At 37.4% G+C, this 21,330-nt stretch overlaps 5 protein-coding genes across 5 annotated transcripts; 2 read left to right on the top strand and 3 right to left on the bottom strand.

Annotated features, from left to right (window-relative positions):
- Positions 1–31: 31 nt before the first annotated feature.
- On the top strand, positions 32–2,780 carry LOC137748384 (uncharacterized). The gene is made up of 2 exons (XM_068488531.2): positions 32–2,266; positions 2,363–2,780. Exon 1 carries the CDS (start codon positions 346–348, stop codon positions 2,137–2,139), a length of 1,794 nt encoding a protein of 597 aa, XP_068344632.2. The 5' UTR covers positions 32–345; the 3' UTR covers positions 2,140–2,266; positions 2,363–2,780.
- Positions 2,781–3,258: 478 nt separating this feature from the next.
- Positions 3,259–6,025, bottom strand: LOC137748385 (thiol protease aleurain-like). The gene is made up of 8 exons (XM_068488532.2): positions 5,601–6,025; positions 5,381–5,502; positions 4,778–4,893; positions 4,494–4,567; positions 4,117–4,381; positions 3,880–4,011; positions 3,655–3,790; positions 3,259–3,556 (listed from the first exon to the last, which is right to left on the bottom strand). The coding sequence occupies exons 1-8, from the start codon at positions 5,792–5,794 to the stop codon at positions 3,519–3,521; spliced, it is 1,077 nt and encodes a 358-aa protein (XP_068344633.2). The 5' UTR covers positions 5,795–6,025; the 3' UTR covers positions 3,259–3,518.
- A 7,932-nt stretch (positions 6,026–13,957) lies between these two features.
- Positions 13,958–16,369, top strand: LOC137747209 (EPD1-interacting receptor-like cytoplasmic serine/threonine-protein kinase 5D). Its single transcript, XM_068487273.2, has 5 exons — positions 13,958–14,663; positions 14,767–14,902; positions 15,120–15,256; positions 15,361–15,484; positions 15,584–16,369. The coding sequence occupies exons 1-5, from the start codon at positions 14,277–14,279 to the stop codon at positions 16,198–16,200; spliced, it is 1,401 nt and encodes a 466-aa protein (XP_068343374.2). The 5' UTR covers positions 13,958–14,276; the 3' UTR covers positions 16,201–16,369.
- A 3,756-nt stretch (positions 16,370–20,125) lies between these two features.
- On the bottom strand, positions 20,126–20,593 carry LOC148698792 (uncharacterized). Its single transcript, XM_088679033.1, has one exon. The coding sequence runs from the start codon at positions 20,591–20,593 to the stop codon at positions 20,126–20,128; it is 468 nt and encodes a 155-aa protein (XP_088535159.1).
- A 212-nt stretch (positions 20,594–20,805) lies between these two features.
- LOC148698791 (uncharacterized) lies at positions 20,806–21,288 on the bottom strand. The gene has a single exon (XM_088679026.1). It carries the CDS (start codon positions 21,286–21,288, stop codon positions 20,806–20,808), a length of 483 nt encoding a protein of 160 aa, XP_088535152.1.
- Positions 21,289–21,330: the final 42 nt, after the last annotated feature.

Here is a 21,330-nt window from a genome sequence, read left to right as displayed (position 1 = left end):
TAAAAGGAGTGAAAAAATAAAAATGTCATTTGCGCAACTTAATATTGGGCCGAAAGAGGAGGCCGAGTTTTCAGATGGGCAATCTTATGTGGACAGGCGGTGACATAATCTCCAACTCAAAGCCACCACTGGATCACTGATAAACCCTAAGGCAGTGACCTCGCAACTTCATAAAATATGAGCCAAATTCCAGGCTTTCATCTTCTTCCTCGATTTCTGGTTGCTGGGTTTTCCTCCATTTCTTCGTTTTCGTACCCCTCCGACTAAGCTCACCACAAAAAGGCCTAAAACCCCGATAAAGCTCCGGTTTGCTATGCTGACATTTCTGGGTTTTTCTTCATATCCATGAAGACCCAGGTTCCCAATCCGAAATCCAATCCGATTTCCGGCCGACCCGTGAGAAAATCCGGCCAATCAACCGGAACCCAGAACAGGATTTTCATTGAAAACATCTACGAGAGCAGAGCTGAGCCGCGTGATGGAGCGGCGGTGCAGATGACCCTCCTGTTCTTCACAGCCCGTCCGACCTTCTGGGTTCGAGCCTCCAAGATCGCCATTTCTCATTTCCACAGCCTCGCCCACGGCGGAGCTCGGCCGCGCCCGCTTTACGACTTCGAGGTAACGTCAAACCCAGAGGTTTGGTTTGTAAAAGTTGTTTGCACTCTGTTTCTTCGCTCGCATTCATTGGATTTGGGTTACCTTAGTAAGAACCTTTCGCCTTCGATTGCTTTTGAGGTTATTAAGCGGTTGAACAATCCGAAATTGGGGTTGAAATTCTTTGAGCTCAGTAGGGTTAGTCTGAGTGTTAAGCATAGTGTATGGACTTACAATTTTCTTTTGAGGTCTCTGTGTCAAATGGGGCTTCAAGATTCTGCTAAATTGGTGTTTGATTACATGAGGAGTGACGGGCATACGCCAGATGATTCAGTTGTAGAACTCTTGGTGTCGTCGTATGCGCAGATAGGCAAGTTGGATGATGCTGAGAAGTTTCTTGATGAGGCTCATTGTGGTGAGATTAGATTGCCACCTTTCGTATACAATAACTTGTTCAATGTGTTGGTTAAACAGAATAAAGTAGATGAGGCTGTTAGCTTGTTTAGAAAGCATATGGGGCCGCATTGTCACCCGGATAACTGGACTTTCAATATTCTAATTCGAGGTTTATGCAGAGTTGGAGAAATTGACAAGGCTTTTGAGTTGTTCAGTGATATGGGGAGTTCTGGTTGCTACCCTGATATAGTTACATATAACACACTAATTAGTGGACTTTGTAGGGCTAATGAGGTAGATAGGGGATTTCAATTGCTTAAAGAGGTTCAATCAAGAATCGAACTTTCACCTGATGTTATAACTTTTACATCAGTCATATCAGGATATTGCAAGTTGGGTAAGATGGAGGAGGCCTCCGTTCTTTTTGATGAGATGATTAGTGCCGGAGTTAGACCAACTTCTGTTACTTTCAATGCAATGATTGATGGATTTGGTAAGACTGGCAACATGGGTTCTGCACTTGCTATGCATCAGAAAATGCTCTTTCATGGTTATCATTCAGACGTTTTTACCTTCACTTCCCTAATTGATGGCCATTGTCGAGCTGGGCAACTGAGTCAGGGATTAAAGCTTTGGCAGGAGATGAATGGGAAAAATGTGTCTCCAAGTGCGTACACTTTCTCTATCCTTATTAATGCTTTGTGCAAGGAGAGTAGACTACATGAAGCACGTGATTTCCTGAGGCAATTAAAGTGGAGTAATGTGGTTCCGAAACCTTTTATATATAACCCTGTGATAGATGGATTCTGTAAGGCTGGCAATGTTGATCAGGCAAACGCCATTGTGGCAGAGATGGAAGAGAAGAGATGCAGCCCTGATAAAGTGACATTTACCATTCTCATACTCGGGAATTGTATGAAAGGGAGAATGTCTGAGGCAATTAGCAATTTTAAAAAGATGTTGGCAATTGGTTGTGCCCCAGACAACATCACCGTAAATTCTTTGACATCTTGCCTCATTAAGGCTGGGATGGCTAATGAAGCCCATCACATTAAGCAAATTGCATATAATGACCTCAATTCGGGCATGTCACCTACAGGAAGAACTGATCATATGAAAGCAAATGCACAAATTCCAGTGGCTGTTTGATTGAAGCTCTACCACAAAAGTGGAATTGGAATACTTCTTCCAGTGGTTGGAGGAGGTCCTTTCACGCGCAATGGTGAATCAAGTACCAGATGGAGCATGCTCCGTGACACAAATGGGTTGAAAACCAGTAAGTACTTTGCCCGTGTTCATTTTGAGTTGAGAGTCGAGACTCTATATTTGCCTTGCCATACCAATTTTGCTCAATGATATAATTCCTCAATAGGCTGTCCCTGCACTCAACATGGTTATGCTTGTCCATGTTCCGGTGTTTCAGCCACTATGCATCTAGTATAATGGCAAGGCAGAGGGAGTTGGGAGGGAGCAATTACAGAACTTCATAAACTCAGCAAATCGCTTCGAATCATATAAGTTTTTTTGTGCATACTTGAAGCACTTCATAAGCGTTTTGCTCGTTCTTTATATGTTGCTGGCTTACCACGATTCTTCCAAGTTATAAAAATCATTGCCACAATCCTTGCTTTACTGCGTTACAGAGAAATTGATGTGTATGAATTCCATTCCATTTCATTGATGATAGTATTTCTACAAAAATATGTCAGTTACTTGGCCAAATTACACTGTTGGTCCCTGTAATTAGAACGATTTTCCAATTTAGTCGTGTGGTTTGTTTACTTCATCAATTTTAGTCCCAATCACTAACCTCGTCCAAGTTGAAGATGGAAATTTTGACGTTTCCGAACGTGCATCTTTGCAAGCATTTTCGAAATTTGACATTGTTTTTATGTACATGGATTGAGTATGGAATTATATTCCCTTCTTTGTCTTCCCTACGTTTACTAGAACATTGGCACATAACTATGATGGGGGGTCGTTCAGTGGTTAGGGGCGAATTCCGATCTTGTATTTCACACGGCACATTCCCTATTCAATTTTTGGCACTTCTAAATCATGTGATGGTGGCTATGAATTGCTACCACAGTGAAACTATCGGCTGATCCTTTTTTTTTAAACAAAAAATAAAAGGTTCTCATTACAGAATAAAAAAATTATTGTGAGTTTTACGTTATATTATAATTTATGACTTATTTTATTTCAAATAAAGCAGGCTAATTGATCTCATAACCTGTTTTTCGTTGTGTATTTCGATTTATAACTTCCTTATTTCAAATAACGTGCAACTTTATAGAAAATTTAAACAAAGGACCTTTTGTTGCTTACATTACAATGTCCAAAAATAAATCGAGTCTTGTAACTTATTTGTGCATCAAGACAGAAACATTACAATCGCCACTGAACAACGACCCCTTCGTTCACCTTCAAACTGGAAACCCTACTGCAACAGAACGTCTCCCAGCCCGAAACAACGACGAATTTCATTTACATATCCACAACCAAGACCGCTGTTTCTCTCGACAGACTTACGCGACAACCGGGTACGATGCACATGTTGCAACACCTGCAATCCAGATCAGTGAAATGAATAAGAAGCTGCACCTCAGTTTCCAGTCAAAAACATATCTCGCATTTATTAGTTTAGCAATCCGAAAAACTTACCACACATGTTCTTCCCGTACTCCATCTTGAAGTAGCCATTGTCCCCCCAGCTTTGTCCCCAAGAGTTCTTGATGAGCCAGAAGGGGACGCCGTCTTCCACTCCGTACCCAACCGCAAGAACCGCATGGTTCACATCCTGCAAACATAACACCAGATTAGGATAACATTTTGCTTAATTTTGAAAACACAAATAGATTAAGCGTAATGATCAGAAGTTAAACTCACCATGGAACTGCTGCCGCATGTGTCACTGGTGTAAACTCCCGACTTGTAAAACCGGAAACTTTGGACGACCTGAAACGCCACGCTGACCGGCCGCACAAATGCAACGGCATGCTTCAATTCTTCTTCAGCACCCTGCATAATTTTGCACATAACATTACAAGCTGCCCCTTGAAATTTAAAGCATGTCAATTGTCAAAAGTGCTTATAAGCTCTGCTTTTCTGTCCCATCACGCTTACCAGGGTGATATTGACAGAGTCGACGACTTGGACGCCAACATTTTCCGACGAAAATTTGCAAGCACCGTCAACTCCAACGTAGGGATACGCAGCCTCAGTGTCAAGACCCCCGTTATACTTAATGTACTCAAATGCTTGAGATGGCAGCCCACCATGGCAGCCGTTGTTGTTGAAATCTCCGGCACAATCCACAAGCTGCTGCTCGGAGAGGGAGATTTGCTTTCCAAATGCCTGCACATACGCTGCCTCGAGAGCTCCAGTGGTGCTGCAGCAGCCATATATTAGTGTCAAACATTTGAAGTACACGATAATTAGTAGGCCTTAATTTACAATTTTCATTCGATGATGATTGAAAATACTCGAGCTAGAAAATAAACCTGAATGTCCAGCAAGATCCACAGTGACCTTGATCTTTAACCGGGGTCACTATGCCTTCTTCTTTCCAGTTTTTCTGTACATACACACAGAGGAACAGTCAATATTACTTTCATACCGATTTACTGCGTAATAGGGCTTCTCTTACATTTTCCATGTCTTAATATAAAGTTGAGAAAACTATCATATTGCAGTAGCGAACGACTACTTGATTTAGCGTCACTCAGTCTCAACTTGATTAGAAAATATCATGCGTTTAAAACTCATGAACGAAAAACTTAGTTACCGACTCAGGGAGAACGGCACCAGTGAGCTTGTGGTTGCCCTTTGTGGTGGCAGAGCAGTTCTGAGCAGCTCCCAACCTGTGCCTCGCGAACTCTTCCCAGCTCCAATCAGCAAACCCTGTAGTAGGGATCCATCAACCGTATCAATTCAATCATAGTTAGTACATTCGCGTATAATACTTAATTACACAGAAACTATGAGTATTTTATGAGAAACTAATTCAAACGATAAATTTACAACTTTCAATTGCTACACTAATCAAAATCAAATAACATTTACAACAGATCGATCAAATGCGGAAAAATGATTCATTTCAACGATTTGAAATTTATAAATTCATTATTTCAGTCAATTTCCTATCTTTTTTTTCTAAATTTGAACCAGATGCATCAATAACTCAGTATAATCCAACCCAAAAACAAAATAAATATGATTTTTTTTAAATGTTAGAAAAAGGAAAAAAAAAAAAACAGAGCGACAGATGTTTCTCTGAACCTAGCAAAAGAGAGCCCTTTCGACTTGGGTCGCTCTTTTTCCTTTTAAAAAAAAAAAAAAAAAAAAAAAACGAAAGAACAGAGCGACAGAAATGAAAAAGGTGACTTACGATTAACAGCAAGAGTGTAAGACAAGCCCTTCCTGTTGGTGGATCGAATCAGCTTCTTATTCTCCAAGAAAATCGCATATCGCAGCTTCATCTCCTCCGCGCTCTCGTACTTCTTCCCGAACCTGATTGTTACCAAAACCAAAGAAAAACTAGTCAGTTAACCGGACGGCGGTGATCACTGATCAGGGACGAACTGCTTCGTGCGGGTCCGCTGTCCCACCTGTGAGCGAAACGGGCGAACGAGAGGACGTGGCGGGAGCTGCCGAGGACTTGGACGACTTGCTCCTCCATGTCACGGAGAGCGTCGGACACCAATCGGATTGGGTTGGACTCATCGAAGGTCGACGCTGCCACCCCGCAGCTGATCGCCGCCAGGAACAAGGCAGCGGACAAGAACAGCATCAGGCGAGCCATGTTTTTGCTGATATGTCGGAGGGGGGAGAAGATCAATGGAGATTCTGCTGCTTGAATATTGGTGAGCGGGAGGCCTGGGTGCTGTGCAGTTCACAGATTGAGCTTCTTATTAGACCAACCTGACGAATCAGCAATCGCCACGTTGCGTATACGTATGTTTTTACTGGAATTTTCTTTGCCATGGTTTTGACCTTTTTAGCGTTCCGTCGTCGATGACGTACGGCGTGACCTGAAAAGCTTTTTGAGCCGTTTCTGTTATCATCGACACCAAAGGCATTTTCCTTTTCTTCTCTTTCCATATTTTTTTCTCTTGAGTGCACGATTTGTGATGCAATAATCGTGATATTGCAGCAAAACTTGATTAATAATTGTGATCCATGATATGAACTCGTGATCTTTTTCAACGTAAAATCTAAAAGTGTTTAATATTGTTTATCTAAATTAACCAACTCTTTGAATTATTTAGCATATTGGATGAGTTCCTTAACTTGCAAAACCGACACGGTTGGATGAAATGAGGAATTTACTTGGTGATAATCCAGTGTAATATCCAATCAAGTTCTGTTGGACAATGTGTCTAATTGTTTGACATCATACAACCTAAACACGTGTTAATTTTCATCTAACTAAAATAGGTGATCATATCATATTTGATTCTAATCGTTTGATATTTCATTTCTTTTCGTTGTTAAAGTCGACTTTTTCATCCAACTCTATCATTAGGTTGGACTGGTTCGAATCGTATGCTCTTATAAGATTGAATAAGATACAACAATTCAATTTACGCTAGATCAAATGTGATTGTCTAAATTTTACTAATTTTGAATCGATGAAACCCTTATAGTAAAGATTCAATGGCAAACTGTATTTACAAATTTACAAAACAAAACAATCATGAGAAAACGATCTTGTTATCGCTAACACTATATGAACTGAACGTACTCATTTCACAAGATTTCAGTTTGTGGAGATTACTTTTCCTAGCTATCACTCTACTCCTAATAATCGAACAAGATATATTCTTTTTTCTTTTTTTCTTTTTTCTGTTTTTGTCATTGTTGGACTCAACAGCCATCACCATTTTGTCATCTTCAAAGAAAAAATCCTCGAATCCACTATTTATTTATTCATCCATGGAAAATGCTGCATTATAAAATGGAATAAAAACAGAAGATAGAACGAGATATGGAACACTATGAAAATGATGTTCAACAAAACAAACCAAGAAAGATGGAAATGTCAATAAGAATTGGTCCCACTACAGAACGGAATCCATGTCTAAGATAAGATTCTAAGGAAGAAAAAATCAACTTATATGGTTCTTGATGAATGATAGGAACATGTTAATTAAGCTTAAAACTTACGCAACTTAATTTTAACGTGTTTTTTATACAAATAATATTGAGGAGAGAATCGAATTGGAAATTTCAAGTACAAATTGTAAAAATAAAATTTTTTAATTAACTAAACTACAGCAGTGTTGTATGATTTTCAAATAAAGAACATAACTACACAAATAATATGTCATTCGAATGATGGAGAAACTTGATTTTAAAATGAAATAACAGTTTGGTAATGCATGATGTATCTTAATCTCTATATTGGCTGGGAAAGGATACATTACATGTAACGAGACATATTTCGATCATCTCACTATTGTCAAGACAACAGAAGTCGAGTAAGTGCTATACAACAAGAGATTTGTAGCTTAATTAGTTTAGAGCGTTTATTCAATTATTCTTGTATTTGAGTTATTATGTTCAAATCCCTCCCCTCCACCTCTGATATCACTTTTATAAAAATAAAAAAGAAAAGAAAAGAAAGAGTCACGAAGGCGGCATATCATGAAGGAAAAGTGATGGACATATAGATGTTTCGTTCGAAAAAAAAAATATATATATATATATAATTTGAAAGAGAACTATTTGCACAAATATACTTCTTACAAGCTCAAATGGATTGTGGGAAGGTATAGACAAAAGCAGAGCAGAGTAATTTATAATTTATAATTACTTTGCAGACAATTAATTTCCAAGTACCCAAAAATATGGGAATCACTTAAAATATTGATCCATTTCTTTGTCTTTTGGTACGTGATTTTTCACTTAAACAAGATTCGTTTGGCACCCTAAGCTTTTGTCTAATAGTTGATTTTGTAATTAACATTTGGTATATAGTGACAGGAGAATCTTCATTAATCAATATATGAATGCAGTACAAGTTGAAACTTTGGCCCCTTAAGAATATTCAAAATCCTCGTAATCCTTTTTGATTTTGTTTTATCCTTTTAGTGGAGATCAAATACAAAATCTTCAACTTTAATATGGAGAAGAGATGCCATGGGATTATAGAGGCTAAGCAAAGATAATTTTGAATATAAATCAATCAAAACTACCTAAGTTCGTTTTTTTTATTTTATTAGAACCACCTAATTTTGCTTAAGTTAGCGAAGCTAGCTCTGGTTTTTTGTATAGAATCGCCTAAGAAAATGGAAAATAAATTGATTGCAAACTCGTTATTTATGATATTTAAAATTAAAATCTCTTACTTACAGGTGAAGAATAATATTATTAAATTATAATAGTAAATAGCTTAGGTTTTCTATATTGTAAAACTTTTGAGCCTATGTGACGATTCAAAGTGCTATGTTTCCACCACCATATTTTTATTTTTTTTATCCAACAAAAACTAAGCCCATGTTTAACTTTCCTTATCAACTTTCCAAGAAGCCCAACCGTGCTTTGAGCCCTTGTTCTACCTACCAAGAAGCCCAATCGATGTCGTGCATAAACAACCCATAACTTATGGATCATTCTCATGTGTCGTAATACTCATGAAAACTATATAATCCCTCGAGAGTCAACTCACGTCACTTTCGGCAAATATTCCTTTATTATAATGGTGAAAATGAGTTGATTTTTTGTACGATAACGTGAGTTTGAACTTTGAATGCTATCAATAATTAATCTAATATTTAATATAATAAATTCTATTATTTCACCAAAAAAAAAAAAATCGAAAAAAAAAAACAAAAAAAAAAAAAGAGTCGCGTGGTTTCGCAGGGCTATAATCGCTCACAGATCCCTTCCCTTTCTACAGTACTAGGACAAAAAGTCATACAGTGGACCGTTTTGCACGCAAAGTTAGCTAAAAGATTTAAAACCTTCATAGATAGAGACGGAGAATTCTTTATCCTCTTATTTTTTTTTTTTAATTCATTTCTTGTACATATTGTTTTTTGTTTTATTATTTTTATAAAAAAATTAATATAAGATGTTGACGTAGTTTAACCATGATTATTCAAATAAGAGGAATGAAAGAATAAAGAGATTAGGAAAGTAGAAATTTCTTCTTGTACAGAAGACCCGATCATGCATGCGTGGCTCCCCCAATATTTATATGCTGATTCGTCAGTCCTCAAACGGTTCAGAAGAACCGATCAGCATGCACACAAACCAAATCAAAGCCCTGGATATTTCTTCAAACAATATAGGCCACTGGATAGTTGACTGTTGACCTAAATAAAAAACATTGAAAGCAAGAATGGAAACAGTTTCAATCCGTGTTTATATATATATAGTTACAGTACTTGAACACACGCATAAAGGGTGTGTGAAATATTTTACTTTTGTTTTTAAAATTGGAGAGAGGAAGAGAGGAAGAGAGTGAGAGAACATGGAAGTGGCGAGAGAGGGGGAGAGATTTTTATTTTATTTTTTACTTTTTAAATTAGACATGATACAATGTAAGTGAAATAAAAAAAAAGGTAAAATTTTATTTTGTAAAATTACGTTATTGTCCTTAACATTTTTCATCATGTTTTGGTTGACAAAGAATGTTTCATATAATATGTAGCTTAGATATATATTTGCAATTATATTATATATGTTAATGTTACGTGCTTAAACACGTCCTCTAAGAGCTTGTGGCCTAACAAAATCCAGGTTATGCATGTAAGCTAGCCCTAGTAGTACTCGGTTTAATTGAATCAGTCATATATAGTTTCTAATGATATTAGCCAAAAGTCTCAGGTGGTTGAACCGAGCACAGATGTTTACGATTATCATTAACTCCGCAGAGCCGTTGTGATGATATCACATCTATATAAATCTATGCATGTATATATACGCATAACAACTACGACCGTGTATATGACGATATTACATAAGTCATAACAATGTCATTTTGTATTATTAACTATAATCTATTTCTTATTATGTAACTTTGAATTGCAAACTTCGAGGATTATAGTACAACCTTATTATAGCACCTTATTTAATATTCATACAAATTGAGTATTTTCCTTTTCCTTTTTTTCATTTTTTATGATCATACACGGCCCGTTTATTTGTCTACATGAAGGAATATCTTAGAAGAAAGTTGATCTGAAGTCAAAGATGTATTACATAACTGCGTACGCTTTCAAGAAGTTTGATTTGTGTTTGGTGGTTTGGTAAAGTTCCATCTCCATAGAGAAGGTCGGTTTAGTTGTAGTTAGATTGAATATTGATCCATTCTAATTTTTTTACATATTTGAAGGATTACCATGCATAAAACAATAGATTTTCATTTACTCACGTGATATTCATTGTTTTGTGTCATGCGTGTGTGGATGCATTCTATTTAGTGTTTGTTACTAAAACAATACTCTTACCAAAATATGAATGGACACTTTTCAAACAGTACCTTAGAGAAATGTTGAGGAGACTTTTTTTTTTAGTGAATAGATTTTTCAATGTATTTGGAATACGGGGTTCCGATTATATAATGACATGGGCATACCGTCCATGTTCTAGGTACACTGAAAAGTCTCTCCTTAAAGCGGGATTCTCTGCCACCTCATAATTTAAAGCTAATTTCCAGAGCAACATTATTAATTAAACATTATGTCAAAAAACATAAGATCGTTCAAAAGGTCTCTTTAGCATTTCTCTAGCATCTTAATATCGTTTTCATTGATTTGATTAATTCATCAATACAATTTTTAACCAATTAATTTCCTCAGAATATGAGATTATAAAGGAAAATTAGTAATGCACATCATTTTCACCCGTTGCGCACCCCTTCACGGTCTCACTTAACAAAAGGATAAGTGATTAAGATTACTAAGATAATAAGGGATGATAAAGTAGTGCTCAAGTGGATATTAATTTATCATGAAGTTTGATAAAGCAGTGATCACTTGAGACTTGAGAGGGACAGTTTGATCATTGCCCGGCTAGGAGGGCTAGGGCAAATAAGTTAGGTTAATTTCCTCATTAGCTTGCTGCCCCGACGTCTGATAGAATACCACAAAGGGTTAATTAAATTAATTTTATTGGCTTATAGTTGTTAAATGCTAGCTGTCGCTAGATTATATCCTTAATCATCATGTTTATCAAGCAATACTACACGATATAAAAAATAAAATTAACAAAATTATAAACTGTGTTCAATTCAAAACAACTTTTTTGAAGAGGGAAAATTTATGAAATGACTTATTGAAAATGAAAATTTGTTTCATGTTTTTCATGCAATATTATTAACATTTACTTTTGGAAAATGCTAAGAAGACTACATTTTTAGACCGTATTTTGTAGATTACATAATACGACGGTTGGTAGCTTAATGTTTTCTTTAATGAATTAAAATTTTAAGAAAGAAATCTAACCATCAATCATCCTAGCATGTGATTTACAAATGTAGTTTAAATGAATGGTCCCTTTAACATCGGTTGTCAGTTTTTATATATTTATTGAATTCAATTTAAATTAAATTCCTACGCGTTTCTTTTTCCAACTTTTACTCAGCTAGATTGTATCCTTAATCATCATGTTTATCATGCAATACTACATGATGTAAAAAATAAAAATACCAAAATTATAAATTGTGTTCAATTCAAAACAACTTTTTTGAAGGGGGAAAATTTATGAAATGACTTATTGAAAATGAAAATTTGTTTAAAATTTGTGTCTTTCGTGTTTTTCATGCAATATTATTAACATTCACTTTTGGACAATGCTAAGAAGACTATGTTTTTAGACCGTATTTTGTAGATTACATGATACGATGGTTGATAGCTTAATGTTTTCTTTAATGATTTAAAATTTTAAGAAAGAAATCCAACCATCAATCGTTATAGCATGTGATTTACAAATGTAGTTTAAATGAATGATCCCCTAACTTCGGTCGTCAATTTTTATATAAATTATTGAATGCATATTACATTACATTCCTACACGTTTCTTTTTCCAATTTACTGAGTAAAGTCAAAAGAAATTAATCTTTTTATTTACCAAAACTCCCTTAAAGTAAATTAAGTCGTCATTTGAATTTTCAAATATTCTTGCTTCGCAAGTTTCTAGTGACAATATTAGAAGGTAAATGAAGCAGTCGTTTCTTTCTGCTCCCAAATGACAACAATGCCCATTGACATTCATGAAACAATGTTCCCGCACCACACACCTATTTGTGACATCTCTGATGGATATGATTGTAATTCCATATTCATCTGCCGATCGAAGTTTCTTTCACACAGCCATTCAGTCGACCTAGTTCATTGACAATATCCCTCCCTACTAATCTGTTTGAAACACTCGTTTTTAAAATAAAAGAGTTTTAAAGAAAATTCTACGGTACTGTTCATTTTAACGAAAAATCATATTTTTACACTAACAAGTCAATTATGGTACTATTTACTTTACCCTTTATTTTGTCCTTATCATTAAAACTCAAAATTTTCAAATATTTTTCATTAGTTTTCCTTTAAAACAAAGATTAAACATTAAATTTATCATTAGCATCATGATAACCTCAACCACCCCACATGGGGACCCACTTTTGAAATAAAAAAAAAAAAAATCGATAGGTCAACTTAGGAATATAAACAGAGAATTCTGATAAACTGAGGTGGAGACTCTTTCTTATCCAATTTGATCGTGAGTTGACAACGCTATTACTTATTGATAAATTTGTTATAAAATGCATGAACGATACAAAATATCTTTTACAATATGGGTTGATTAGAATACCACTCGGTCTAATAATGTATAATTATATTAAAAAATTTACTTAATAGATATTCGAACTTTAATGTATAAAGACAGACACATTGTCCGTTAATTAACCTAATTTAAGCATGCTCTCCACCTTTGTACTCTATGATGACGCGTAGTTGGTGAGCATGGTCTTTTGGGGATAATGCATTGTCTTGGGGCCAATGTTCTAGAAGCTAAAATGTATTGCAAGTCCAGCAACCCTTTTTTCACCCTAAAACCTCTTAATTAGGCTTGGAAATTTATTGCATAACTCATTAATCTAACGCAAAATGATATGAAACTAACAAGTTTTGAGTTAATTCGTAAACGAGTCGGGTTGTTATCAGGTCATTTGTTAAGAATTCGTTAACGAGTCAGGTCCTTATCGAGTTACTCATTAAGAATCTAATAAGATAACGGATATGACACAAAAAAAAACATGAATACGACCCATTTGTCAGGTCTAGACACTAGGCATGTCAATTTCTTGCATGACCTGTTAACCCGACATAAAACTACCTTTAACAAATTAGGTTGTTATCGAATTACCTATTAAGAACTCGTTAAAATAATAAGTTTGACATGATATAGTCCGTTAAAATAACAAATATGACACGAACACCTGACAAAACAAAAGCCGTTTGCCTGGTCTACTCTCAACTACTACGAAGCCCCATCCCATTTGCATACCTCTTAGTGTGAAATAGCTGGATTTTCTTTGTTTCTCTTGAGGATTTTTTTCAACATCATAGCTGGATTGTTTTTGTTCTATTAGGACCTTTCTTCTTCAGCCGGTTTATTATTTAATTAGAAAAAGTAATAATAAGGGTAATTTGGAGCTAATGCTTTACACTTCATGATCCAGCCAAATGACAGAAAACAAACTTGTTATTATAAAAACATTAAGAAAAGTTCTTAATTGTGCTTTCCAATCCAACTTTCCAAAGCACATAAAACCAATTTCTGTTTATTTCTCTTTTTCTATTCGTTTTACCCTCATGCCAAAAAGTCAAGGTCAAGGAGGAAAACCGTGTCATTTTTGTCTAAGAACCATGTGGACTAAGTACTCATCACCCCATTTTATAAGAATAATTACAGTATACCTAAAACCTTCAAATATATATATATATATATATATATATATATATGGGGTGATGCAAAGAATGTGACAAAAAAACATGGAAAAATTCAGAAGGGGTCTGATGGTTTGTTTGGTTTGGGGGGAGTTGGGTTCTTTTTGTTTGAAAATTAGGCCTCGTCTTCTCCTTTAAAGTCTCCCATATCATTTGTTCATTTAATCACATCTCTCTCCTCTCACATTTTCTAACCCAATTCTTTCATTCTTCCCAAAACCCTGAAGAAAACCTCACCAAAACAAGAAGAAATCTGGGATTGATCCGGAATCATTTGGAAGCGAAATAAGAAGGCGTTTCGAGCTCTAGTTTTCGGAAACATTTTCGTAAAATATGGTGGTCAAGAAGGTCGTCACGTGGAGGTCTTTTGTGCCAAACTGCTACAAAACTGAGGCTCCACCAAAAAAGAGCAGCGAGAAAGTGGTGGCAAAAGAAACCTCATCCCAAAGGATTTCACCATCTGATCTGAGCAATCCAAGCACAACACTGTCGGAAGATCTTTCGATATCTCTTGCAGGCTCTAATCTTCATGTCTTCACGCTTGGGGAGCTGAAAGTGATCACACAAAGCTTCTCGCAAAGCAACTTTCTTGGAGAAGGCGGGTTCGGGCCGGTGCATAAAGGGTTCATTGATGACAAGCTTAGGCCTGGTTTGGCAGCGCAGCCGGTGGCGGTGAAACTCTTGGACTTGGATGGCACTCAGGGCCATAGGGAGTGGCTGGTGAGCAACTTTTTTTGAAAATTTCAGGACACTTTCTCATTTTAATCACTTGGCTTTTCCATAAATCTTCTGTTTTTAATGATTTTTAATTTTTTTTCTGCAGACTGAGGTGATTTTTCTTGGGCAATTGAGACATCCACACCTTGTGAAGCTCATAGGCTATTGCTGTGAAGATGCACACAGACTTCTGGTTTACGAGTACATGCCAAGAGGCAGTTTAGAGAACCAGCTATTCAGAAGTATGTTTAATTTCTCTACAAACTCTTCATTTTTCAAAGCTTTTAAATTTCTTTCTTCAGCATATGTGCGTTAGGCCAGTTGATTATGACAATTTGTACGCCGCTTGCATATCAAGTCCAATCTCTTCACTCTGATGATTTAAATAGTTTAAAATATCGCCTCATCTAGACACAAATTCATCCTTCAATTCCTAATGTCTATTTTCTCGTTGTGCAGGATATTCGATGTCCCTTCCATGGTCGTCAAGAATGAAAATTGCGCTTGGAGCAGCAGAAGGCCTTGCCTTCCTCCATGGAGCAGAGAAACCCGTCATATATCGTGATTTTAAAGCTTCAAACATCTTGTTGGACTCTGTAAGTATTACCCTCTTTTTTTTCTTCCAGGACTAAATAATCCAGTCATTGTTGCTAATCCTAATTTACTAAATGCTTATATTCCTGTTCTTTTTTGTTTACAGGATTGTACTCCAAAGCTCTCTGATTTCGGATTAGCAAAAGACGGTCCAGAAGGAGATGACACGCATGTTTCCACAAGAGTTATGGGCACACAAGGCTATGCTGCTCCTGAATACGTCATGACAGGTACTAATTAATCCAATCCAATCCGTCCGACCTAATGCAACTTAAAGGCCTAGTCAAGTTAATTTTGGATTAGTTTCTAATACTCGTGTTAATTTTCAGGTCACTTGACAGCAGCGAGTGATGTGTATAGCTTCGGAGTTGTACTATTGGAGCTTCTAACAGGAAGGAGATCTGTGGACAAAAACAGACCTCACAGAGAGCAAAACCTAGTAGAGTGGGCAAGGCCTAAGTTAAACGAACCCCGGAAACTCAGCCGGATCATGGACCCGAGACTCGAAGGCCAGTACTCCGAACATGGGGCTAGAAAAGCCGCTGCATTGGCCTTCCAATGCCTCAGCCACCGGGCGAAACAAAGACCAAAAATGAGCGAAGTGGTCAAGACCTTAGAGCCACTCAAGGATTTTGAAGACGTCCCCTTTGCATTCGTGTACACAGTTCCATCTGAATCCGATAATTCGATCAAGGATGTAAAAGATGGTGATGCACAGAAGGAATTGAAGAAAAATAACAACCACCATAACTACAAGCATCATCAGCTAAGATCACCAACCGAATCCGATAATTCGATTAAAGACGTAGAAGATGGTGATGCAGAGAAGGAATTGAAGCAGAAGAACAACCACAATCACGACAAGCATGATCAAATCAGATCACCAAGGTCTCCACATAATAATGGCTTCAGGTCTCCTTTGCACCAAAGAGTCAAGGGAACATAGAGTAGTACTAAAATACAGATGTAAATCATATCTTGCATTCACACCTTAAAAATGTAAATAGAGATTTTTCAAAGTTGCCTTTGGCTGCATATGCTGTACAGCACCTGCAGACTCAAGTGCAACAACTCTTGTGAGGGGAAATGTTAATTTTCTTGACTTTTTGGGCCAATCATTTTAGTTTTTCTTGAATTAATTTTTTCAAATTCAGAAACTTTTTCTTCTCTTTGATTGTATATTTAATAGAGTTTCTTTTTTTGATGAACCAAAACACCTAATTCAAAAAGTGGGCTGTACAGTTAGATTCTGATCCTACCCGTTCATGCTTTCGATTAATTAGCAAAACTCATAATAAAGTGGAAAATCACTATCATATACATGTAGAGGGAAGGGAAATGATACAATTAAGGACCAATTCATGTCATTTATATTTGTGAAGCCCACAAAACAGAAACGGTCGGAATCAGCTTACTCGCATATCCGCAATTGATTTAGCACACTTAGAATATATTAATTTCAAAATGATTAAATACAAATGAACAGTATGAATCAGAATTGTTGGTGACATTGATTAGCATTTGTCACATTCCTTTTGTAAAAATATAGGTTCCCATCAATGCAAATGTTGTTTAGCAAAAAAAAATAACCAACAGAAGGTGGCTATGTGCGTCGAGATTGGAAGCCAATTACTTGATGTCAGAACTCAGAAACACTGAAACTGATTTTCCTTGTCCACTGGCATGTGAACTCATATGGCATGATGCAGCACCAAACCCTCGTGTATAATATATAAAATAATAAAATAATAGGTTTGGTCATCTTAATAACAAAGCTTAATTGTGTTAATAGTCCATGTGATGATAATGTAGTTGGAATGTGGTGAAATCTGTTAGGACTTAGACTCAAAATCGAAAGTTTCGTCAACTCTCCATTAATTGTTATCACATAAGCCTCACATGCTAACAATTAAAGGAATCCTGACACATCCCGACCCGAAATATCCACTGGACACTGAATCGAGTTGTGTTGGCCGACACCAAGGAGGTGATAAAGCCATAGAGTGATGGTGATGTGGAAAGTGCTACTAATTTAAACCTAAAGTAACTAATTCTAGAGTGCGCGTGTGAGTAGTTTTGAACTCATATCACACAAGTGATGTCAAAACATAAGTAAAATGCAGTAAAAGTAGAGTAATAATTATACCGTTAGGAGTAGCCTCCTAGTTATCAGCTTTTATCAGAGGTCCTCGTCAATAATATGAGTTCTGCTGCTAAATCTTGAAGGGACGAAAAACAAGAATGAATTGGCCTGAAAAATAAAGTTTTATTTCCGACCACCCCTATCATCATGGGAACTAATAATTCAATTTGGCCTATTAACAAATACCAATGACAATGAAACATGCAATGTGCATAAGTTATTATTGGATTTTAGTTAACATTATTTTGTGCAAGGTCAGAAATCATTAGAAAAAAAAATATAGAATCTAAATGGGCAGGCTACAAGAAAATGACAATGGCAGCCTCTCAATAATTGATGATCATTATTTTGGACTGGAATTTATTTGGTCAAAGGAAAACCTCAAATCATACTTGCCCTCGTTCACATCCACCGCCCTGCCCTCATGTGTATACCAAGCTAAACTCAATCTCAGTTATGAGTGATTAGGTTGAACACATGTCTATGGAATGACGTTGGGAAGTTCCGGTTCTTCCACCATTTTTTGCCAATCTCATCCGGCGATGTCAAGGATGGTTTAGGCTCAGATTCTCTATTGATAGAATATTGGCTAAATGCTAATTGATCAAATGGTCATCTACGACGATCATTCTACTAGTGAATAGTTACGAAAAAAATGTACCGATATATAAATTCTAGAGTTGTCACGTCTTATAATGTCAGTTAATCAATTAAGAAACAAAGAATGCCTTGAAACTTGATGCACGCTAGAGGCTTTTTTTTTTTTTTTTTTTTTTTTTTGAGTCAAAGGCGATAGATTCTGAATTAGAGAGAAGGGGTGACAGTACAGCAGAAGGAGCAATCATGGCTCCGAGTTACAATCCTCAAATAAAACATCTAAAATAATATACAGAGGCTCTTCGAACTAGAAAGCAGGGCTGGAGGATGAGAGATTGTAGCGAGCGAGTCAATGAGCCACCTCGTTTGGCTTGGCGTTTGATATGGGTAAAGCTAACTCCAGTGATCCCCAATGAAATCTTTTTGACATCCTCGACAATAAAACCAAAAGGGGAGAGGCTCGGTGAAGAGGCAGAAAGAGCTTGGATGATCTGGTGTGAATCACTCTCAATGGTTAAGTTGTGGAAACCTTTGGAAGACACCAGAGCCAGACCCTATCGAATTGCAAGAGCTTCTGCAAAGAAGGGGGAATGAACGTGTGTAAATGACTTCGATAAACCATCCACAAATTTTCCAGCAGAATCACGGATAACCGCTCAATTCCCCTGATGAAGCTATTAGCATCCTAAACACCTTAAGTGTTCAGTTTCCACTGCCTTTGTCTAGGCCTAGTCCACAATGATGATGAAGAGGCAGGGGGATCGCGGAGAGGCAGAGAATGGAAGGTGACTAGTAGAAAGTTTTGCCACCAGGAGATCGTGCGAAAGACTACGGCGTTGGGAGGGTTACATTTGCTGGACTAGAATATGGAATTCCGAGAAGACTAGATGACATGGAAGAGTATCAAGAGTAAATCAAACCTGTGTTTGTCCAAAGTGAGAATCAGGGACAACATCCATTCATGGATTGAGAGGGAGACATTTCATTTGGGAGGGCGTCCCAATACCGATAAGCTCCAAACACAGGCTGCGAAAGGGCAGTCACGGAGGATATGAACACCAATCTCATTTTCACATCCGCATAACACACAGCTAGAATCAGAAATGATTTGACGTTTAACTAGATTTGTCCTAACAGGATGATGTCCATGTAGAGATGCCACACATTCATCGGAACTTTCGGCGAGACATTTGCACCCCAAATTCGTTTCCAAATGAGGGAACTATGGAAATCCCCAGAATATGAGGCACATTGGGATCTATTCGTGATCAAATCAAGTGCAACATGATAAGCACTCTTGACAGAGAATAAACCTTTCTTGTCAAAATGCCAGATAACCTTGTCTTCCAGAAGGCGCAGACTAATAGGAAGTGAAAGGATGAGGTTGCCTTCTAGCTCATAAAATAGTTCTGTTATAACCTCTTCTTTCCAACATCTATTTTCCACATCAATGAGATCGCTGACAAAACAGAGGTTACAATCTAGGGGCCTGGGAGAAACGATACAAAAAGATGACGGTAAGGGGAGCTATTTATCCTCCCAAATCCTTATTTTTCCACTAGACCTAACCCTCTATCTCGAGCCTTTGTTTGCTACCTCCCAACCCTTATAAATGCTTCTCCATACAAAGGAATCGCTTGGGAGAATGAGGATGAATGGAAATATTTAGCACAAAAGATCTTAGCCACCAAAGAGTCGAGATTAGTCTGAAGGTTTCAAGCCTATTTGGCCAACAACCCGAGGTTGAAGGCACGAATGTTTCAAAATCCAAGATCCCCATCATTTTTAGGAAGGCAAAGCTTATCTCAGGCTAGCCAGTGGATTCTCTTACCTTCTTAAGAACCACTCCACCAGAAACGAGCCACATGGCTGTTAAGGTCATCATAAAAGTATTTGGGTAGTAAGAAGCAGTTCATTGCATATAGAGGAATTGCCTGTGTGACAACTTTGACCAGGATCTCCCGTCCCGCCAAACTAAGGAGCTTCCATTTCCAACTTTGGAGTCGCTTCCAGAGACGTTCCTTTATGAAATTGAAACAGTGACCATGGTTTCGTCCTACCACTGTTGGAAGTCCCATATTTTTATCGTGCCGAGCCACCCAAGTTACCCCTAATAGGACGCCAAAGCGTGCTAGACATCCTGTTTTACATTTCGGCTAAATGAGACTTCACTATTCTGTAGGTTAATCATCTGTCTTGAGGCAGCCTCATACTTGCGAAGGATGAGCAATATTTGCTGGCATTCCTCCACATTTGCTTTTGCAAATAAGAAACTATCGTCGGCGAACAGGAGATGGTTAATCTGGGGTGCGTTAAAGCAAATCAAGACACCTTGGATGAGACCATCCCGTTCCTTTTTCACAATCAGGGTCGAAAGGCCTTCAGCACATAGAAGAAAAAGGTAAGGTGACAACGGGTCGTTCTGCCGAAGCCCTCTTGACGGGTAGATATACCCTTTTAGCACGCCATTGATCATAAATGCATAAGAAACCGTCGAGACACAAGTCATTATCAAATCCACCCAATTCCTGTAGAAACCAAGTTGAAGAATGACATTTCTCAAATAGCCCCACTTAATTCGGTCATAGGCATTGCTCATGTCTAATTTTGAAGATAAGAACCCATTTTTCCCCTACACCTCTTGAACATGAAATGAGAAAGCTTCGAGGCCAGCATGATGTTATCAGAGATCTGGCAGCCTAGGACAAAAACACTCTGATGATGAGAGATGACATGTTGGAGGGTGAGCTTGAGGCGGTTGGTAATAACTTTGGATGCAATTTTGAAGAACACATTGCAAAGACTGATGGGTCAGAGTTGAGACATATCTTCCAGTGCTTTAACTTTTGGGATAAGGGTGATGTAGGTGAAATTTACTTTCTTCAGAAGGTTGTCTGAGTTTAAGAAGGAAAACAAAGCCGTAGAGACATCATCGCCCACAATGTTCCAAATTTTTTGAAAGAACAGAGGGGGGATTCCATCAGGGCTGGGGGTCGTCGAGGGTTGCATTTGGAACACTGCTATCTTGATTTCCTCATCTTCGAATTCGCACATAAAAGAAGCATTCATGCCCTCTGTTACTCGGTTGTCGATATCGTCAAGAATTTCCTCGTTCAAAGAAGAATGATTGGATGAGAAAATTCTCGAAAAGTAGCCAGTTATCATTTTTTCAATCCCCAAGTCATCTTCATGCCAAACACCATTATCATCTTTCAACTTAACAATTCTATTTTTCCCCCGGCGAATGGATGCTCTTCGGTGGAAAAAGTTGGTATTCCTGTTGCCGTCCTTCATCTAGGCTATCCTGGACCTTTGCCGCCAATAAGTATCCTCTTG

This window comes from Pyrus communis, chromosome 2 (assembly GCF_041283825.1).
Source record: "Pyrus communis isolate YQ-2024b chromosome 2, ASM4128382v1, whole genome shotgun sequence".
In the NCBI taxonomy this organism is placed as follows: domain Eukaryota; kingdom Viridiplantae; phylum Streptophyta; class Magnoliopsida; order Rosales; family Rosaceae; genus Pyrus; species Pyrus communis.
This window is presented reverse-complemented; position numbering and strand designations above follow the sequence as displayed.